We start from the raw sequence: 23,307 nt of genomic DNA, 5'->3' as shown, positions 1-23,307 counted from the left end.
ACTCAAAATATATGTGCTGTGTATACACTGTCACTCATAACACATTAAAAAAAAAACACTAACAGCATTACATGAATTATTTTATCTTTAAAGTCTGAATCTTTTTTTCCATACAAATCAGTATGTCAAAATATGATTAACACATTTTCATTTTATTTACTGTACTTAAGTGTGTTACAAGAATGAATCAGAAATGCACCCAATTGCCTCAGTATCCTCCATTTTTACAACATATTTGCATATAGAAATTTACTTAGAATAAAAAATGAATTCATTCATACTGTACCGTACTGTGAGGGTCGTGGTCCTCACTCTCAGAGATTTGTCTACAAGTTCTCATCAACATCACATCTTGTGTCGTCTTTTTCAGCTGCAATCAGCTTTGTTTAGTTAGTTAGTATTCTGCTATAGTTTTATATGAATTTAATTTGTTTTAATGCAGAAATTCACAGAATACGTAGAGTATTGTGTATCATATCCTATCATAACTTACTGTATTGCACTGTATCGTATCATAACTCATTGTATCATATTCGAGTTCTCCAAAAACAGGACAAAGACTTTTATAATGAAGAAGAAATTATGAAAAATATCAAGACTTCTTTTTGTAACAAACCCCTTTCTTTCTTCACCCTGAACACTGCACAGTGCACTAATGATATGATATCAGACTGTAGCATAATTGGCCAATTTTGCACTTTGCAGTATTGTCTGTCAAATTGGAGTCTCCGGGACAGTGTTACTGCCACAGACACTTTGATATGCAGGAACCTTCTGTTCATTTTACTCTGTTGTCTGAGCTAAACTGCATCATGTGAGAAAATGATCAAATTACTGCAAATACAGTATCACAGGAAGGCACAGGCAATTTACAGCTGCAGTTAGAAAGAAAGTGGCTTCATTATCTAATCATCATCTTATATATATAGCTTTTATTCTGTTTTGAATGTAAAAAAGAAGAAGCTTTAAGTGATATGTGATGTTTAGAGATGACATGAAACAAGGGGGAAAAAAAGAAGGGCAATGACGTCCCTGCTTGAGGTAAAGCAGGGAGACTGCGATCACAGTCCTTGGTAAGTTTGTGGAGGACAAAAGGTGCCCTTACAAACGACAATCACTGGAAGAATGTTTACTTACAGCTCAAATAGTGCACCCTGCAGTGATGATATATCTGATTTTCATGTCTTTGCAGTCCTGTGGGCACAAAAACTTAGTGTTGTTTGTGTTTGTGAAGATGTTTGTTATGTCCTTCCTACAGTGTTTGCACACGAGGGCTGCTGCAGACCCTGCTGACTTACCAATTAGGCCTACATATTTACTCAGGCACCCTGTTGATTTTCCAATTACACCTACGTAGCCACACATGCTGCGGACAGTAATTAGGCCTACGCGCTCACTGAGACTTACAGATGTGCATATGCTGTCTGGGTTATTACTCATAATGTACAGCTATCAAACTCTATGTAAAAATCACACGGAATAAGGATGAAAAGATGTGTTGGGCTGAAAAAAAGATAAGCGAGAGGTTTAGTTTGCAAAGCACTCCTGACAGCTGCACTGCAGAGCTTCCAGTCCTCCGTGTAGGCAGTGGTTTCTGTGTTCATGCATAGCTGAGTAGTTCCAATAAAGTGAATTAATTATGTGGTAACTACAGAGCTTATCTTACTGCAGTGAACTGAACTGAACCGGCCTTCGTTCTTGCGTCTTTTATCTCTAAATGCGAGGTTGTTGCTGCACAGAAAACAAACAAGAATGCAGAGTTGGCTTGAAATGAACACATAATGAATTAAGAGATTAAGATAGTGGACCTTGAGACATCTATCCAAGCCACAACATACTAGATCAACTCGAAATAGACATTAGAAGAAGGAGTAAGACCTCATGTGGACCAGATAATCTAACAGTGTGACTGTCCTTTAGCTGGGAGGAACATCTATGTCCCCAACACTTAAACATCTCCCCACAAATCATAGAAAGGTGTAATTCTGTGGATAAACCTCAACGCATGCACAGATAACACGCCACTAGATAATAACAAACAGCTCCTACTGGTAACAACATGAAGCTCAACATATACCTTCACGTCTTCCAGTCCACATAGAAACAGTCACCTCCTTCAAATCGAAGCAATTATGAGTCATAAAATCCACACCTTCTGCTTTGTGCATCTCACTATACAGTCTGTCCACCTGGGGGCTCTCTGCTCCCACTCCTAATGCCAAATTAGATTTTATGGACCTGTCTATCAACACCACGGCACTCAATTTCCCCTTCATCTCTCCCCATTGCATACATTTTATGCTTTTTTCATTATCTCCCTTTTATGGCAGTGCTTTTTCTCCTCTCACTTCCCCGTATCATTCTCAATCCATTATTACTTCCCAAGTATTTTGTGTAACACATCAGTTTTAAATGTGAAAAATGTGACATATTGTGCTTTGAAATGGTTGGATTAGATCTGTCTCTGAGCCATCAATTCTGGAGGAGACAAAGGGACAGAAAGGGAATAATTCAATTTACCCTTATGGATTTGAGTTTCCTCAGTTCAACTGTTTTCCCAGCAGTTTACACTGCCACCCGATGGTCAAGATCGTCATTACAAAGCACCTGCAAAATAATAAAGTAGTCAGCTGGGATCGGCTCCAGCCCCTCACGACCACGACAGGGACAAGCGGTTGAAGATGAATGAATGAATGTGTGATTTAAGGGCATGTCACACAAAACAATAACAGAAAAGATACTGATGAAATGAAAGATCACAGACTTCTGATAGATGTATTGTTTTCAGGTGCATCACATCCACATAACTGTTCAAAACCCCTTTATTTTTCTCACAGTATCCGTCTGAATAAACCTGTGTTCACCCTCCGTCCGAAACGCTCTGTTTTAGTGCTTGTCCCTTTAAGCGCCTCTCCGGAAAACCCAGTCTGCTCTGATTGGTCCGGATATCCTGCATCTGAACTCTCAGTAGCCCCCTTTCACACTGCCTTTTTATTGGGGGGCTGTTGCGTCTTTATTACACCCCACCATCTGTGTGAAAGGCGATGGGGGGGCACAGATCTGTTGCTCCTCTGAGCTGGCAACAGAGGTAGTCACAGGGCGGCAACAGCATTGAGCAGAAGTCTGCGTGAATGGTAAAGCCGATAGGACGGAAAGACACGCAGCCAGGTCAAAAGTGACACAGAAGCATTCAGAGTTCAGTCTACATTATAGGTAATTTACAGAAACATTGCATGCAATTATGCACCGTCCTCTCCTTCGCGGTTACAGGCACGGGCATGCTGCGGTCGGCTTCAAGTGATTGACAGTGCAGATCGGTTCAGATACCAACGGTTCTTTTGCTTCTTTTGCTTGGCGTTCCTTCTTTCGGCGTTGTTGCAGCTCTGTGTGAAAAGCACTCGTGTCTCTGCAGCCGGGGAATGACTGTAACGGCACTGTAGCTGCAGATTCTACCTATATATTGTATATTTGTGACATCACAACTGTACAGAAGTCCTGATGGTGTGTTTAAAGGCACACTTTCTGAATACGGGCTGTCTGCATTTCTCTGTGGGTTGAGTGTTTTGATTTTTTCACAGTATTTTAATAGCACCTCAACCTGCTTTATAATAAAAATAATACATGGAAATCTCTCATTACAATATGGGACCTTTAAGCATCAGATCCCCGTATGAACACATACACGTCTGACAGTTAACACCATGACCTTTCCACTGCTCTTTCCACCGCACTCTTGCTCAGTAATTGTGTCTCATGTCTCTGCTGCACAGCCTGAGTTGTTCTTCCTTGAACTATTTCATTTCGTACCTGTTCTTTCATGAGGTGACAGTGACACATTTAGTTTCATTAGGCTTTCATCAGGGTCATCAAGGCCCCAAGCTGCTAAATTAAAGAGCAAAGTAAAATACTCGATTAAACCGAGAAACTACAGTTAATTTTAATTCCCTTTGCTTTAGTATAATGTAACTTATGTCCCCCTGTCCTCCTTCCTGTGTTCATTGTCTGACCACAGAGGTATAAATGTTTCAGTTAGTGTGAATGATAATAAAATATTTAGAACACTTTCCCCTGTCAACTGTTACATGGGCTCTTAACCAAGTTTAGGTCGTTTGTTCACTTTCATTTTTCCATTGAAACGTCTTTTTTTCCATTATCGTGCTGACTGATGCCAATATGTGTCTACCATTCTGACGCAGGGCTGTAGTCAAGGGCAACTTAATCAAGTCGAGGTCAAGTCCAAGACCAGGTCCAATCAAATCCAAGTCAAGACTGAGTCCAGAGCAAGTTGAGTCCTGTTTAAGACCATAACAGTCCAAGACCATAACAGGCAATAGTGTCTTTCCAATGCTAATATAGTGATTAAGGTGCTGTATGGATCTATAAACAAGATTAATCTATCTTCTGACATCAAACTTATTAATAATTTAGGCAACGTTCTGTACAAAAACAAATTCCAGATCAACAGCCAAGAACAACTTGAGACAAGTGCAAGACATCAAAAAGAGTCTCCAGATTTCCGACTGAGGCGGGACCCAAGTACTGCAGCGCCGCTCTGATGCAAACAATAAACAACAAACAAAATGTTATTGGTAATACCTTAACATGTCTAAATGTTGAACACCAAAAAGAACATCTAGTTTTTATAAATAAATAAAAAGAAAAGAAAAAAGGCGGCATTTAATTTCAAATATTGAGACGCTGAGATGGATGAAAGCTGGCATTACATGAAGCTCAGCTGTGGAGCAGAGAGGCAAATCAAGCAGAGTACCCACTGGCACTTTTTCAGCCCCTTCATTAATCATATTCATCATAATGAGTGTGTGTGTGTGTGTGTGTGTGTGTGTGTGTGTGTGTGTGTGTGTGTGTGTGCGCGTGTGTGTGTGTGTGTGTGTGTGTGTGTGTGGAGAGAGAGAGAGAGAGAGAGAGAGAGAGAGAGAGAGAGAGAGCTGTGAGAGGGATAGACAGATGGATAGATAGATGGAGAGATGAGGGACTGCATGGTGTCATGTAGGCCTACACTCCCTCATTCTTCTTCCCAGGTCTGATGGGACATTCTCCGGGTGTAAACAAGCTGTAAATTATCCCACAGTTGGCACATGCCATCACCTTAAATCTGCAGAGGAGAGTGAACAAGGATGCCGCCAATGCTCCAGTGGAATTGCACACAGGGTGCGATGCATGCAGTCACCGTCCACCTCCCTCCCTCCTCCTCCTTCATTCCTATCACTCCAGCATTGGAGGGCTTCATACCCATAAAACATCAGCGAATGAGAGCTCCTGACAGGTCCTCATGGTCTTCCACCACTCAACAGATGTGAAATGGCCTGATAGGTTCCCCAGAGAGATGAAGAGCTGGATGTGGAGGGGAGGTAGAGGAGTTCAGTGAGGAGGGGTGGGGGGGTCAAGGAAAAAGGGTGATGTAAATGCCTGTCTGCACCAGGTTATATGAACGGATTTATACATTTTTATGATTGTTTTACACAGAAGTCTTGCTCCAGGCTTTTGGTATTTATTGCAAATCATAATGTGTCTCATAGAGCTATGGCTCCCTCTAATGAAGACTGACGGTACTACACTGCAAATGCAACGTGCAGCTCTTACCAGTCACTGTATATGGAGATGAAAATCATGTATGTCAATTTCAATGTCTACTTTTCCTTGTTTTTAGCTTCACAGCAATTCACTTTTTTTGTTTTGGTTTGTGGTTGAAAAGGGTTATTAGGCGAAGACCACGTAAAAATAAGCAGATTTGACCACAGAGTAGCCTATTATGGTTTGGTTGAACAGCCACAATATAGCATATTTACATTATAGTATTACATATATATTAAATAGTTTTTTTGTTCACTGCGTTTTTGTTTTTCAGTTGACATCTTACATCTTAATATAATCATGTAATTGGATTTCATGGAGTAGTGTTTTTTAATGGGTTATTTATGTAAATATGTCACTTAATTTATCAGATATACAATGGTCCATGACCACACCACTGTAGATCTAATAAACTCCACGCTGACAATCCATTACTGTGCAACTCACATAACAGTCGTTTGTAAAAATAACTAATTTTGCATTGCATTAGTTACTGTGCTATACAAAAATGTTATTATGAGATAGATTACAAATATATCATAACGCTCAACTGGGGAAGTCAAACACACTGTGGTCAAAGATGACACCTGCGAGGTCATTGTCTGAGTGGTTTATTAGAATAAGAAAGTTGACACAGAGCAAAGTCTCCATGCGGAGTGACAGGCAGCGCTCAGGACAATGTGGAGGATGGTGAACAACTGCTGGAGTGTGTTTGTTTGTGTGTGTGTTTGTGTGTACTGTGTGCTGTGTGTGTACTGGGCAGTTGTTAGAGGGTGCATGCACATGTTGCTTTTTGAGTGACGAGAGACAGGTTTCTTTGCGGACACAAGCACACACACACTTGCATGTACTGTACAAATTCACACGTCGCTACTTCTGTACACACACACAGAGGCTGTGTTGTCATGCAGCTACTGCACTTAAATTACATGTAAGCATCAAGGTTATGTACACGTAGTAGAGACATGTGTTGTCCTCTGATGGCGACCTGCCCCGAGGGTCCTGGGGCAACAGGGGAGGGAGGGTGGGGGGGTTTTGGAGGGGCCACAGGGTGACGGGGTCCTTCACAGTAGCAGGAGAATCAACTCCGCAGGAGAAAAGTAGAATCTCTTTTTGAACTTCAGTCTGTATGAGTTCATTCCCTCCTCCTCCTCCTCCTCCTCTTCATTTCCTTTCAGATTCAGCATCCAAACAGGACACACAACACCTCAGTGCTGCTCACAGTACTGCTTCATTGTCACTGTCAATATAATAACAATAATCATCGTGATAGTCATCAGGTTCGTCTTCATTGTCGTCATCAAAATCCGGCACACCAGAGAATTGAAATTGAAATCATATACAATAATATTCCATATAATCTCAAACCGAATATCTACCACAGAAACAAACAATAGAAAAAACAAACATGACAGAAATGGTCAGTGCTGACTAAATACATCTACAACTTTACAAAAATGCAAATGTTGATTTTGTTTTTCGCCTTGTTTTTGTGCTTTTTTCCCCTCCTCTCGTATGTTGGAAAGGGAGCAGTTTCATGTCAGTCACTACTCCCTAGTGCGATAGTGGATTTAATACAAGTTAGCCTCCGTTTCTGGACTCTCTCTGGGAGCGCATACAGCACAGTGAAGCACTGTAGGGCAAGATGGCAGTTATTGGCTGGGGGGCATCGCATCACTGGGCCACACGGCACAAAACAACCCCAACACACAAAGGCATGGTCTCTTTAACAAGCACACAGACACAACATGATAAAAAAAGAACACAGACAGACGGACTTGGTCAACGGGGGCTAAGTGGGAGTTTCGTGTGTGTGTGTGTGTGTGTGTGTGTGTGTGTGTGTGTGTGTGTGTGTGTGTGTGTGTGTGCGTGCAGAGTGGAGATAAAGAACGTGTGTGTGGGACTGTAGGCACTATGTGCTACATTTCACAAAAGAAAAACAAAATCATTTCTTAGCAAAGGAAAGCAATTTACCGCATGAGAGGCTTTGAAAATGTCTCAGTAAAAAAAATGAAACACATTAAGGATTTGACGTGAAATAAAGCAGGATTTTGTGAATTACTTTGATTTCTGTTTCTGTCACCCACTCATTAAATTAACAAGCTAACCTTTAATAGGGACAAACAGGATGAAAGCGCAGCCCGGTGTGTGTATATGTGTGTGTGCAGAGAGATAGTGCGAGGCCGTTAACAATAGAAACAGGCTTAAAAGAAGAAGACAAAGTGCAGCTGTTGAAAAGAGGAGGAACGGGAATGACATGAAGTATGTAAAGAAGAGGGAGGATGACGGCTTAAACACGCCGACTTCCACGAGGCTGCACCTGAATTCTTTAGCTGCCCTGTAATGATGAACTAATGTGATCAAATTATGCAGTGAGTGAGATAACATCATGTACAGTACCTTTCCTAGAACCCATCAGTGTCGGCCTATTTCAAGCCTGAGCTCGGTTTCTGATCTTAATTCAATTGCATCCTGAATTTGGTAAAAGGGAAGGCAGTATTTGTGTGTGTGTGTGTGTGTGTGTGTGTGTGTGTGTGTGTGTGTGTGTGTGTGTGTGTGTGCGCGCGGCTGGTGGTTAGCAAAATGGGGTAAAGAGCTGGTATGAACGTGCATCTCCCTCTCAGGGCCGATGTGTCTGTAGTAATCTTCTCAAGGGCTCATCAGGCCATTAGAGCGCCGTGAATGTACTTTGCCTAATCAAGCATGTTTAGTGAAACACCGGAGGAGATGCAGAGCGAGGACACGGCTGGCTGGGCAAGCCGGCAGAGACAGAGAGGCCTCATTCACACACACACACACACACACACGCACACACGCAGCACTCAGGTCACAGCAGAGATGGAGACGGAGGGAGATAAAGAGAGGTCTGGCTGGTGGAGGGCTCCGTATCCTCAATACTAATGACCTGTTTCAGGGTGGAATGTGTAAAGAATACACTGCATTAATGTGCTGAGGCGGTAATGCAGTAACATCATGTTCGCCCGCCTGACCTCTTCCTCCGTCCTTGCCTTCATAAATCTCTTTCACTGGCTTGTCTCATGCAGTACCTTCAGCTCAGGCTGTGTACTCTTTAGATGCTGTTTTGGTACCAACAGAAACCTTTCCATGAGGCGAAAATTGTCAACTGGTATTGTTTTTTGTTTGCTTTTCAAGTGTGATTCACAATTTCGTTTAGTTTTTTTCGCCCCCCATGATTTAAGTGCTCAATTTAAATTCAAATTTTGGCAAATTACACCATTTTATTTTCAGAGTGTTCTCGTGCGACTGCTTGTGTTTAGACAATGCCATTACTTCGGCTTTTGTTGGTAAATAGAAAATATGATTTTCAAACACTTATATTTCTCAAAGTAAGGTGTCCAATAAAAGTGTTATTGTGTTGGTCTTACTACTGATTTGGCTCTTTAGTGGCTAAATGCTTACTATGTTCACTAGCAGGTTGATAACTTCGTCTGTCTGCTGTTTGTTGCTGGGCAGGTAGTGTACAGTTGATTCTTTGAGCCTTATTGCTAAAAACAGTAGAGCTTTGATTTTCTGCACAGATCTAATTGGGTCCACCGGACTGTAATTTCACAAAAGTCCCCTGGGCTTGAAGCAGGTTGGGTTTGTGCAAATTTTTTTACCGTGTTTTAATTATTATTATTTTTAATGCAGACCTTATAGTCTGTGAAATGCCACGAATAATGTACGGGCTGTACTGCTGTGTGTGGACACAATCCTCTGGATATCTATTCAGCTTACATGCATTGATAAAAAAAGCAGTGGAAATGTATTTATTTTTATCGGTTTGGGGCCTAAAACTGCAGGTTGAGCAGTGTGGTTCAGGCTCAGGTCGATCCTGATTGTTTTGGACCCGATCATATCTCGGTCATGAGCGGGGATTAACCCACGTTGACTGACCTGGTTTGAATTTCCATAAAGAGGGTTGAACATGAGTCAGATGACCTTTGTCTGACCCAGGTCCTTGAGTTAAATGCCTGAAACCAAAGTAATGAGATTTGGACGCGACAAAGCTCCACACTGTCGCTTTAAATGGAAATTGGGATTTGTGGAAAATTAGTCAAAAAACTGACAGGTATCAAAACCTTCAGACCATGCTCAGCCCTAGTTTTTTTAAACACTCATATATTCTATTTGTGTCCTGCGTTTCTATCCAAGCGCAGCCCAGCTGCTCCTTTTTAGTTGAACCTCTTTGTGTAAAGTATAATCATCATATAGCATACACTGATCTCACACAGGGCTCCGACACTGGATTTGTGAATGTCAGGCAAAGCTGCACAACATTAATGGCTCGACAGACAAAGAAACAGGAGGTGAAAAAGACGAAAGGGGAGAATGAAAAACTGATCAAAGCTGCTTTTTGCACTCAATATGAGCGACGCATTCAGGGACACAAACCCAAAGAGACTCACTCACACACAGACAGCCAACAGACACAAAAAAAACACCACCTCTAACACACCATGACCCACATGAACTGAAGCTATCTCTGGATCTACATTTGAATCGAGAACGGATGAGAACAGACAAAAAACAGAAAACATCAAAAGATCAGACAGCGGAGTGAAAGAGTAACTCCACACCTAAGTCTACCCATGCCCATCTGTTTTCTTTATCCCGCTTTTGTTGTGCAACACACTGAAAGGGATAAAGCCACAAGGGATGACCATTGTGACAGTTAGCAGTGCCCCTCTGGCCTCAGCCCCAGCTTCAGCCCTCAGCTCCTCCCCTGTCCTGGCAAACCAGTGAATTGCCAGAGTGGGCGAACCACAAGACATGCCCGGTCCTGGTTGGTACATCTCACATGACGGATGGAGCCGCTGTCCTCCTCATTGATATTCTGCTAGGCTGCGATGCTGGGCTAGGTCCCTGACTCTTAACGGCTATTTGTTGCCGCAGTCTCCTCCTGCTTCTGGGGCACAAAGAGGCTCAGTGTCGGGCAGAGGAGGCTGAATGGAGCTCCCAAGCGGCTGGGCCTCACAGCCCCCAGTCAGACAGCCACAGCTCACATTCCCTCCTTCAAATGGACTGCGGAGCCCATGGGGGCCTCGGGTCAGGTCAGAAAGACCCAGGCATACTGAGAGGCAGCAAGGGAGGAAAGAATGGCGGGGGAGATATTGTTCCTTTTCCCAGCGTCCAGCTCCTCCTGACATCTCTAAACCTCACTTCGCTCTGCTGAGAAAACAGTTTTATTATAAAATATCAAATTAAATTGGCTTCATCTTCATCCTTATATGTTTCTTGCTCCTTATTGCTTTCTTTCACTTCATGGTGGCTCTGTCCAGCGCTGCCTCTGAGGTACTGGGAGTCACATAAATTACACTTGGGAGTCTTCACCCTTCACAAGCCACCGGTCAACCACTCAAACCTCTGATTGGTAAATACATAGAGAAACATGGTAAAATCCATTTGCTTCTCTGATTGTTTATAAAAAAGGGAAAATATTGTTAAATTTAACCTCCGCCGTAAAGAAACTTCATTATATAGTTATACTTCACAGTTAAGACAGGACACTGGTTGGGGTTGTCGTGGCCACTTACATTCACACATACCCATGAGTCATTGAGTCTCTGCCCTCTGGCACGGCTACAACAGTTTTAGTCTCATCTGAAATCCAAAGTAAAGCACATTGTTGTCTGCTGGATGCCACTGGCACAAACAAAAAAACAAAAGAAAAGCAGAAACAAAATTTCACACTCGATAAAGATCCATGGTGTAAAAATGATGAACAAAATGTTGGAGGGGGAAACCTTTCACATATGGCGCTGCGAGGGAAATTGTCTTTTTTTATTATTCTTTTTTAAATCTCCATACTCTCCTTTGAGAAGATTCCTTTTCCTCTGCACCCCTCTCTTTACCGCACTGTGTGTCCTGTGGTGTCAAAGTCGAGCTCTGTGGGTCAGACCACTTACAGAGCAGAGGGGTGCGCCTCAGATTCAGAGCAGAGGAACGGAGACGTGAGGAGAGTTTGCTCCACTTTTTCAACTCTCTCTTTGTCTCTCTCTTGAGTCAGCTGAATGACGTCAGGACATTGAATGACAGTGAGAGAGGACAGACAGGGTAAGGTTGGACCGGGACAGTGAGTCTGAGGGGTTGATTTATTCCAGTCTGCTGTTGGAGGGAATGGGTTTTCAGAGAGAGCTTGGTGCCAGGGCTCACGTACACCACCTCACTGGCCACTGGGGGTGCGCTCTCCCATGGTCTTCCCTAGAAGATGACTGAAGTCAGCCAGTTCTCCCAGACCTCGAGACCCATGCATGTCTGGCCTGATGAGGCCCGGGCGCTGGGAGTGATAGGGCACTCCGTTGTTGCTGTTGTAGTTGAGCGCCTCGTGACTCCAGCGAGGCTCCCCATAGTCCATGTGGGGAGTGGGAGCGGACACCACCCTCCGTCGGTCGGGAGAGTCCTGCGGCGTGGCGGGGTAGATGTATTCTCCCGCTGAGTTCCTCAGGGTGCCGCTGGGACGTCCGCCACCGTGCTCCCCTCTCTGGGTGGCTAAGATCAGGTACCTCTGGCGCTCTGTGTGTGGGGGCAGAACAACCTCCCCTGGGTCCTCTATCCGGACCATCCCTCCAACCCCTCCACCTCCGTGCAGGAACTTGGAGCTCAGGTAGATGACAGAGTTGTTGGGGCAGGGAGTCCCCACAGCAGTGAGGAAGGTCTGGCTCTGGTCCCAGTCGGTGTCCGGGAGACGCATGGCCCGTTTCTGCTGCAGCGGGGTCTGCTCCGGGGTAGGCAGCAGGCCCGGGTCCATTTCTCCTTTAGGCCAGCCGTTGGGTGTGACGAAGGGGTTATCTACCTGTGAACGACGCCTCTCGCCGCCGCTGGTTCTTGTCACGCTCATCACTGACCCGCTGCGGCCCTGCCCCAGCATGCTCTGCTCTTTGTCACTTTTGCGGCGGGCGCCATTGGCACCTGAGCCTCGAGAGTGACGGTGGCGGTGACTCATGATCCAGCAGACTGTGAGGCCGGAGAGGACGGCTCCTGTTGCGAACGCTGAAACAGCAGACACCACCAGCAGGTTTACAGACACCAGGCCATCAGGCTCCTCGATGAAACTCTCTTGGAGCAGAAGTCCTACAAAGAGAGAGATACAATCACAGAAACCAGAGCTATCAGTCAAGTGGTGGAAATAGCATCAGTATTTCCTGTATTAAACATGTGGGAGTTAACAAATGGCGAGACAAAATGGCCTATTTTCTCTCTTCCCTATGTGGGTGGGAATGGTCATATGCTTTCCAGCCAAGGTAGCTCTGGCTAATTGCCTTCATTACGTAAAGTGGATGGTGATTTTAATAGCTGTAATAACTGTCTTCCTGACTGAGAATAGCTCTCAACTCTAACATGTTTCACAACATTAGCTTTACAGGGAGATATGCCAAGTCTGGCATTAATGGTGAGTAATAATTTCAAGGTTTTATACCATATACAATGAACCTCCCATCTAGATGTGTGTGTAATATACACTGCGTGTGTCTTTCAAGTATTTTGATTTAAAACAGTACATAAAAACAATTACTAGCATAAACTGTGAAACTAATATGACACCTCTGGCTACTTCTCTGTCCAGCATTTTGTAGACCTGAAATGCCTGAACTTGTTTTCTATGCTGTAATTCATAAAAAACTCCTTGTTGCCAAAGTAAATATGCTGATATTTTTCCCTAGCGGGCTCTATATGACAAAGTCTTTGCAAAGATGAACACAAGGCGTCGCGTTTATAGATAAAGCCTAAAACATCAGTAGACAAGACCATGCATTTCTGTATTTCTTTTGTATAAGAACATGAGATGAACTCCCTCAGAGAGAACGGTTTATGAATTATTGAAGATATGGATACAGCTAGACCACATCATGGGCTGCCTTGGATCAATTAAGAAAATGCCAGAAGAAAAGTTGTTCTGTGCAGCACAAGCTCCTGAGACCAACACCAACTAGCAGATACAATGAAATCGTGCCAAGGGAAGCAGATCGGAGAAAAACAGAGGAAGGAAAGAGGAGGATGTTACAGAGAGAGAGAGAGAGAGAGAGAGAGAGAGAGAGAGAGAGAAAGGAAGAGATAAAAGTTGCCTAAAGCGAGCTGAAACAGTTGGGGCCTTAGACAAACACAGTAATAGTTGCTATATTACAACACTGAACGTGGCAGAGGGAGGACTGTCTCCACAAGGACAGTGAAATAAATCCTTTCTCACACAAAATAAATGGATGTCATTAATAAACACTGAGAGCCACTTACTCACTTCCACAAAGCACAGAAAAGAAGAGCGAATGAACATACAGAGAACAGCAGTGTTGTTTTCTTTAAGCAAACATATTTTTATAGTCTAACAAATTCATTTTTAATGGGGACAAATGGAGCTGGTTGTGGTGCAAACACTCTAGCACGAGGCGGCCTGGTGGTTAATTAATGTGGTCTGTGGCTTGGTATAAAAAAAAGTGTTACTCTACACGTTGACATAAGTTGGGCAATGGCAGCTTAAACCCTGTGAGAGACTGCTGAACTGCTCTGCCAGAGGTGCTCTTACACACATTAATGGAGAAGTTCACCAAAAAATGAGAAAAAAACACCGTAAAAACTCTTTATAATCTTACCCTCAGTACAATCTATCTAGTTTTTCATCATTTTTGGAGGTTTGGGCACATCTGATTAAGCTTGTCCCAACAGGTCGGGGCTCAAAGCTGGTTTGAAAATATCGTTTTTAAGGACCTCCAGTAACACCTTGTTCCTAAAACACCTCAAGCTTTGTTTTCAGTTCATTCCTTCTGCTGGCAGTTGTGCCTTGAATAGTTCCCGATGAGAAAAGCACATTGATTTCTCATGGTGGCCATGACTCAAAGACACAAGTACAATGACCTCACAGTGGGTAAAGAGAAAAATCAGGGAAAAGACCAGAAACAAACACTTATATGGTAATAACTACCAGTCTACTAGGAGGCTGCTCTCTAGCACAGTCATGCTAAATGCTAACATCAGCATGCTAACCTGCTCACAATGGCAACGCTAACAGGTAGCAGTTCATATTTAGCCTGTTAGCATGCTCTTTGTTAAATTAGCACCATTACACAAAGTAAAACTGATGTTGATGGGGATATCATTCTTTTTGCAGGTGTTATAAATTCACATCGTCACCTGATAATGGAGCTAAATAAAAAAGGGATGTTTTTAGAATTAATCCTGAGAGGAACATAAACGTCTTAATTAAATTTCATGGGAATCGCTCCAAACCTAAGTGGTGAACTGGCATTGCCATCCCTGGAGACACAATGCTCAGATTTCCATAAATATCACGTTGTTAAACAGAAGGTGAAACCGGATCTAAAGGTAAAGCACTGTAAAGATTCAATAATGACCGAATAAAAGGAGAGAGGAGTGTGTTTATCTTTTATTTGTTGAGACAGTTGGTTCATTGCCAGCCTGCTTCACAGCTGTCGGCCTTAAAGCAAAACTGCTCTTTAAAGAGTCTAACAAATGACCAGAAGTAATACTAAACCATTCATCCATCCCTTGTCGCTTACAATTTCCCCTTATAGCTTGGACAATAGATCCTCGACACTATTGATGGCAGTCCGTATTCAGCAAGTTTGCTCTTTCCACTGAAACCTGGCATTAATCAGCTGCCCTTGATGGTCAATCAATGTTCTTTTCCGCACTAATTAGTCCTTTATCACCAATCCAATAAGCTCGGTGATACACGTGGACACTGGCCTTACAGCCTGATAATTATGTGGTGTGCACAGTTCAGTTCAGTTCACCACGAGACAAATCCTCCTGAATAACCGGAGATCACATTTCATCAGTGGGATTGTGTTTGGTCTTAAGTGTATTTGTTTTTAATTTTTTTTTGTTTGCTTGATTGACACAACCTCGTCTTCCTTCATTTTCATTTTAACTCTCTTTGCTCTTTCACTTCCATTATTTCATCACTGCTCCTGAATATTCATTTGGATCTAAAATGGGATTGTTCTTGAGATTTCTTTTTCTTTGAGGGCCCATATCCGGCTCATTTTCATGCTCATACTTATTGGTTGATTCAACTAGAAAATGCTTTACATGCTTTCATTTTCACAAAAACATATTCTTTTTCTCATACTTTCCTTCTGAATATCACTGATTATCTTTGCAACCTGACTCGCCAGATGGTTTGTTACAGAGAACCTTCTGAGAAGTGGTTACTATAAATTGTTTAGAAAAGACCAGGCCCTTTAAAAAAACATGTGATTGGATGAAACATCTGTCAATCACGGTGAATCGTGGGTGGCAGACGAGTAAAAGCATCTTTTCCACAGAGAAAAGCCTTCAGTGCCGTTGTTTTTCTTCTTTCATTGAAGAAAAACTCTCCACTTCTGATATAACAGATGCTATTGCAGCATCCAAGTATCAAAGAAAGAAAGAAAGTTACTGACTCCAGCTTTAAGGTTTATTTAGGAGGTTACTTTTTCCCAACAGGATGTAAAAACGTCATTGCTCAATATCTAGAACTTGCTCTGACCATGGACGGCAGTTCATGACTCTCATGACATGTTTCTTCACGTCGTTCCTTGTGCTGTGACAGAGCCAGCTTCTGGTTACATTAGCCGTTGTTTATTCATTTAAGCACCCGTGTTTTTCTATGTTTATATTGAATTTGACATTTGTTCAGTGGAAGTTCTTTTCTTCTTGAACTCATTGTTGGCATTGTTGTTGCAGCAGCCTGAACAGAGCCACGATTCTTGCTCTATTTATTTTCCTGTTTCAGGCCAATTTTCAATTTGGAAAGACTGCCAGTTTCAATTACATTATCTCTCCTCTCCTCAGTAAAAAAGGGTGTTCATGGGGGCAGCACATGCAAAGAAAGGCATTTGGAGGTTACCAACATGTCCGTTTACAGTGTATCCACAAACACACACACACACACACATAAACTGAGGAGTTAGAAAAGTCGGGTAATGAATTGATTCATTGCTGTATGTTTTCTTGAATAAACCGCAGTCTTGATGACTTTGTAAACAAAAACGAAGCGCAGCAACCACAGAGAATCCAGAACAAGGCAGCAACACAACACAGTAAAACCACAAATCTCCTTGAACACACACACACACACACACACACACACACACACACACACACACACAGACACAGACACACACACACACACACACACACACACACACACACACACACACACACACACACACACACATACACACACACACACACACACACACACACACATCTGGATTTGTTCTAGCAGCACTCAGCTGCAGAGGTTGCAGATATTTCTCTAACATTTTCCTCAACTGTGGTCCAGGGTTACTGTGTGGCACTTCAGATTAAATTCTGCACGGTGCAATAATACTGCTGTCATCCTCATGCAGCAAGAGAGGTCTTGACAAGTGTGTGTGTGTGTGTGTGTGTGTGTGTGTGTGTGTGTGTGTGTGTGTGTGTGTGTGTGTGTGTGTCCGGCTTTCTGTTTGTAGCTGCGCAACAGACACAGGCTGGCCTTCTCACACTCAATACGCTTCCTCAACCATCTCTTTGACATGAACAATCATTATTTTGTGAATGTCTTTCATTTCCCACATAGTCTTTCTTGTATGATCGACGTGTAGACGAAAATCTTTAGCCAGTGGTGACGAGCTGATGATAATGAATGCATAGATGACTGTGTGTGACAGCAGGCAGGTTTCCCTGCATGCTACCAAGAGGTGACATTCGGAGCAGCAGCTTTCGCACTCTCCCCTCCCCTCAACTCCTTCTCTCCTTTTCCAATCCTGCTCACTTATTAAAGCTTAATAGAAGGCAACGGGTCTGCCTGTCAGCTTGACGCACACTGAGCTGCTTGTCTTGAGGCTTCCAGCTCCAATTACAGGATAACAAGGAGAGGAGAGGAGAGGAGAGGAGAGGAGAGGAGAGGAGAGGTGAGGAGAGGAGAGGAGAGGGGTTTGACTGGTTGAGGAAATGTGAATAGAGAAAAGGACATAGAGGACATGAGACAAAAGAGGAGGACAGCTGAAGATGAGAGGAGGCGGCTGAAGAAAAGAGTGGAGAGGAAATGATAGCACAAGTGAGGATTAAAGAGGGGAAGAAGAGAGAGAGAAAAGGGTAGAGGAGGGGAGTTTGGAGACCTTACTTGTACTAAAAAGATGAAGTGTCAGCACTGATAGGATACTTGTGTATAGTATATAATACAATGTACAATACTGTATATACGGATTTAGCTGTTAACCGTCTAACTCAAAGAACAAAAGAGCTTGCAGAGTTTCGATTTTTTATTTTGGCATTCGATTTGCTTTGTCTCTACCCCTCTTCCTTCATACCCTGTATCGTCCTTCCCTCCCGCCAATCCTCTTGTTGGCTGTTAATCCTCTCGCTCTCTTACCCACCACTCCTTTGATCACCAGGGTGGCGCCGTGATGGGAGTAATGGCTTAAAAAGAGAAGTAAAGAAACTTCAACTTGCACACTTTTATAATCAAGGTTGTTCCTGCACAATCAGATCCAATATCTGCGTGGCAAAGTGATGTGTATGCGTTACATGGCGAACATGACAGCTGTGGTAATGTCAATCCGAGTGAAGTTTCCCTCATGTCTTCCGCTCTCATTTCTTGCTCCGTTCTGCCGGTGAGTAAGGGAAGTTAATGAAAAGCCCTGCTAGCTCCATGCCAGTTAGTTAAACATTTCCCTTGATTAGAGCACTGGCAGAAGACTCTGTGTATCTGCTCGGCCCATGCTCACGGTTTGGCGGCGCTTTCGACAATGGCCTTGTGAACATGTGTGTGTGAGATCAAGACAGAGAGGCAGACGCAGGGTTGGAGGAGGATTTTTCAACCCAGAATCTGATTAGAAGGATAATCAAAATCTATTACTACTTGGGGCTTATTTAAACAGTTTTTGGCCATCACTTCTATCGGGTAAGATGGCACTGTACTCATCAAAGTAATTGCTGAAATCTGGAAACACTGTAGTATCACTACAATGAAGTCCGGTAAGAAATATGAGTGTTCAAACGTTTAGACAAGCCGGCGTTTAAGAGAATCTAAACCAGCAGTTCCCAACTGGGGGTCTGTCCATACATTTGGTGCTCTACATCTGAGGGCTCGGGATATTTTACAAATGGAGAGGAAAAACAAATTTCTGCTACCCAAAGTTATCTGAAGTCTGTTTTTCTTCTTGTGAACTATTTGATAGTTTTGACTCCCTATGCCTCTAAAAATTTTAGATAAAAAGCAGAAAAACACCAGAATTTGAAATAGAGCGAGACTCTGCCTGCCAATAGAAACAGTCCGCCTGAAAACAGAGCCAAGAGGAGGTGCAGAAGTCTAGTTTTCTTCACTTGAATTACAGTATGATGAAAGATTTTGACCAACAACGCCAAAAAGAAACAGTCGACCCCCATCTGGTCACAACTGATTATAATATGAACCTTGCGATGAGGAGGTGAGAGTATGCACTGCTCGCCTATGAAGGGTCACGAGCCAAAACCAACGATCCAAACCGCTATATTTGGAGGTAAAACCTGATGTGCTCACAACTATAACCAGCCAGTCAAAAAAATATGGGCATTAAACATTCCTGCAAACGACAGATGAGTCAAAAGGAAATGTATTCGGCAGCCTTTTGCGTCTGTATAAGATCAGCAGCTTTTCAAAGAACTCAATGTAAACCGCGTCAACATTACGTGTTCAGCGTAAGTGCTCTGGAAGTCAGATGATGCAGAATAACAAGCCCCAAACTCTGCTTAGGGAGGAGGCCGGGTGGATGGGAGGAGACCACGGTTTGTGTCCTGTGGGATGGCGAAACTTAAGTTACGTAACAAAGGTATTATTTTAACCCACACCTCAATCTTTTCCTAACCCTAACCAAGTAGTTTTCACAACGTGCACTTTGTTTAAAACTGTCAACTTGGAGTGTCACTACCCAGTGCATGTTGCCAAGAGGTCCTGAAAAAGCGTTGGTATGTGACAAGTAGGGAATGAGAATGGGTGGCAGTGGTTCAGAAACATCGACTTTCAATGTATGTTTGGTTTGCAGAAACGTACAATGCAAACATTTTATTATGGCAACTGTGCTGCTACAGCAAGTATGGCAAAAAAGGTAGTCAGTTTTCTAACTGGATGTTTCCGCAGACATTAAATTAATTGTTGTTCGTGTGCTCTCAGATCTTAACTCGGCAATTAAAGTTGCTCTGTGAAACCTGACACTTAAAGTGACAGAAAGTCAACCCGTCCTTATTTTGCACATGCACTTTCCATAACTACTGTAAGATGTGGGGGTGAGAAAACAAACAGGATTTGAACTTTCTCTTTTTTTGAAAGAAACTATTTCTGTCATTTTCACACGTACAAACAAGTGTAACACCATTATGCCTTCTAGGAGGGACTGTTTGAGAGTGTGCGCTGTTATCTCCATAATTGTATTGGTTGTCCTCTCTCTCTGTGACGGATGGCTTTAGACTCCTTCAAGAACGGCCATTCAAAACAGCTATAAACACTTTAGGTTGTCACCCTGGTCAGACTAAGAACTAGTTATTTTCAGAACCCGACCCTTATTATTACTGATTGTGATGGCCAAAACTACCAAAATAAGACATATGCCGTAATAAACCAGAATGATTCTTTAAAAAAAAGACATCTATATATCACTGGAGCACAAAACAGCAACTAGAGGCCTGCTTCACCTGCTCACTTTCTACACTGGTTATTGATTACTGTCTGGAGGTTTCAGCAAAGTTAGATGTTAACAAAATGCATCAGGAACTATTTGAGGAGTCTTACAGTTCAATGAGTTCCTGAATCAAAAGCCAGGCGAGGGAACTTTTATGCAGTTTGAGAGCTGAAATACATGTATGAGAAACGCAGCACATCAAAACAGAACAAAGACACTTCACATCATCCCGATGGACCTGTCGATGCCAAAAGCACACACTTCTGAGCTTGATAGGTTACGACTGTGTCAGCGTACAGCCACTGATCTGAGGGGCTTTCATCTCCAGAATCCACCATTTCTCTGCATGTTAATGTGTTGATGCACGCAGTGACGGCAGGGATGCACGTGGCAAAGCACGTGCACTGTAGTGTGAACAAGTGTGTGTAGTTGTATGAATATGTGTGTGTGTTAATAAGCGACTGCGTGCGCTGCCTGCACCCATGGCTCAGTGATTTTGCTCATTATCCTCCTCTCCTTTTTCTCTGTTGAAAGACTGCAGGCGCTATTTTGTTACTTGTTTTTAGCACCTCTTCCTCCTTCCTGCTTCCTTACTACTTTATTTCTCTTTATTTTACTTCTCTCTCTTTTTCACACACAAACATACAGCACACCTCATGTTTTGAGCTGCGAGGCTAACACTGACATGTTTGCGAGGATGGAAAGAAACTGCGAAGAAATGAAAGCTCTTTAAAATGAAGCAGGAGCTCTGCAGAGCTCCTTACTTGGACTAAACCTTCCTTGCTCGTAAACTGTATTTATTCTCGGGGTGATTGTAAAACCATTTACAGTCCGTCCCTGATGGTGTTTTCAGAGCACGGCTGCTGCTCGAGAGTCCTGGACAACTCCCTGGTTAAATAAAAACAAAAAATATAAAAAGTAAAAAAAAAAAAACAACCTCAGCTGCTGAGGGCTAGTCAGACGTGTCCAACCGATCAATATGTTAAAACATTTATGCGCAACAGCCATGTGTTTGCAATTAAAATTCCATAAAATCTCCTCCAAAAAACCTGCTCTCAGTAGATTCACGTCTTCAGCTGGGTCTATTAATGAGGGCAGATCAGGCTTTTGGCTGGCCCAGAGTCAGGGATTGTGATGATGACTGCATAATTACATACCTGCACGACTGTCTTGCCTATACATTCCTCTCTTCCACCCCTAGCTACCCAGTGTACCTTAATTTTTAACTCTCGCCCCCTCCCCTCATGTCGGTTTCTTTTTCCCTTTTTTTTGTGATCATAGAAAAATCTCTGCTTGGGGTAAATGAGGTAAGTCTAGAGCTGCTTTGGGGGTAGTGCTGTGTGTTAAAATCATCAGAGGGGCCCGGTGGTTGTGTCCCTCCTGCTGCTCTGTAATCAAAAGCTACAGGACTTTTTTTTGTTGTTGTTGCCCATAAATGTTTTTTTCACAGCCTATGCACACGTGTTGCTGTCAGGAATGTTCCTCATTGAATTTGTGGATTCAATTAAATCAGGGGACCTCGTTTTCCCAATCTGGTCAACTTTAGTGAAAGGCATCTTAACAAGGGCGAGTCTGTTAGCAGTTTCAGCCGCATCCAATCCAAACAAAGCGACTGGGCTGTGGCGGACACTGTGGTGAAATAAATTGTTTTCCAGAGAGTTTTGTACGCATGAGGGTGCATGTGTGTATACGTACATGTCTCTCACTTTTTATTCTTTTCCTCTATATACTATAACTCACGGGTTACAGAGTTGGCTGTGCTTTCGTTTGGTAATTGATATTCTCATTTTAGGTGCAAAGCCAAAAGCAAACCGTGGCGAGCAATAATAAATATTCACAAACATGTCACAGGCAATAAATTAGAGAGCAGGTCCGCATAGCATTAGTCTAACTATCTGCCCTGAGGGCTCGTATCTCTCATTCCCAAATCATGAACCAGGCAAATTCAACTTAATCTTTCTCACATGCTACATCCATATATCACATCCAAGCTAAGTGCTATACTATGCGCCCACCAGCTGAAAACACATGCCAATTTGTTTTTATGTTAACTCCCCCGGCGCTGAAGTGTTAGACCCATTCCTGATACAATTTCTGAGGCATGATTAAACCATCAGGCCTCATGTCAGGGCTGCACTCCATCTGGGTGGCTGATTGAAACTACCCTCGACCCATTCGTTCAGCCACCCGTTAATTTACAGGCCGCCTTTAATGAAATGTCTCCGTCGTGACACAGGCCAAGGCTTCGCAGGTGGACAAGGCATCAGGAAACATCTTGAGCTCAACAATCACTCAGAATAACAGCGCCTGTCAGCTGACCTGGACTAAATAGAGTTTAAAGTGATCAATACTGGGGAGTTGCAACAAACCTGCGTGAGAAAGAGATCGGGAGAGGCTGACGGACAGACAGAGAGAGAGAGAGAGAGAGTTAGAGAGGAGAGACAAACAGAGGCAAAGAGACAAAGGAGGGAGTGTTAGAGGGAGGAGAAACATAAATGAAGTGAGAGAGTATGTGATTGAGACAGAAAGAGTGGGACAGAGTGAAATAGAGAGAGAGGGAGTCTGAAAAAAAGTTGAAGTAGTGTTATTGATGTGTTGCAGAAAGGAGGAAAAGTGTTGTCTGATGCGGGGAGTTACAGGGGAGCTCACCATGGTCGATGTCTGTCTGAATGATAGTCACAAAAACAATCCCAAGTGGTGTGCGTGGAGAGTAGTTACAGTACTCTGGATGTCACGCCGCTCCCTGTTGACGCATTACACAGCGCCTCCAGGTCCTACCCACGCTTTATTGGACGACTATTACTCAGCACTGGCCGTGGAGCTGCTCAAGGCCCTTATTCTTCATCAGATCTGTGTGTGTTATGTGTGTCTGTGTGTGTGTGTTTTGTTTCAGCCAAATTCCTTAAATGCCAGTGTCTAGTGTTCAGTTTTGCAGATAGTGAGATGGGCCAGTGGCTTTAGCTGGTGGTTTGTATGTTTGCGTGAAGCTGTATGTAAAATAGACTCCTCACAGATGCCCTCACGGAAATGTCAACACATTAATCCAATCATGTACACACATACACATGCGCCACTC

At 43.1% G+C, this 23,307-nt stretch overlaps 1 protein-coding gene across 1 annotated transcript in view; it reads right to left on the bottom strand.

Annotated features, from left to right (window-relative positions):
* Window positions 1-10,355: 10,355 nt before the first annotated feature.
* The window catches only part of sema6bb (sema domain, transmembrane domain (TM), and cytoplasmic domain, (semaphorin) 6Bb), a 129,906-nt gene continuing 116,954 nt past the window's right edge, over window positions 10,356-23,307 (bottom strand). The window contains exon 17 of the mRNA XM_083939115.1: window positions 10,356-12,666. Within this exon, the coding sequence (XP_083795241.1) occupies window positions 11,759-12,666 (908 nt within the window). The 3' untranslated portion in view covers window positions 10,356-11,758. The remainder of the gene's footprint in view (window positions 12,667-23,307) is intronic.

The sequence above is a fragment of the Echiichthys vipera genome, assembly GCF_963691815.1.
Source record: "Echiichthys vipera genome assembly, chromosome: 3".
NCBI classification, from domain to species: Eukaryota; Metazoa; Chordata; class Actinopteri; order Perciformes; family Trachinidae; genus Echiichthys; species Echiichthys vipera.
This window is presented reverse-complemented; position numbering and strand designations above follow the sequence as displayed.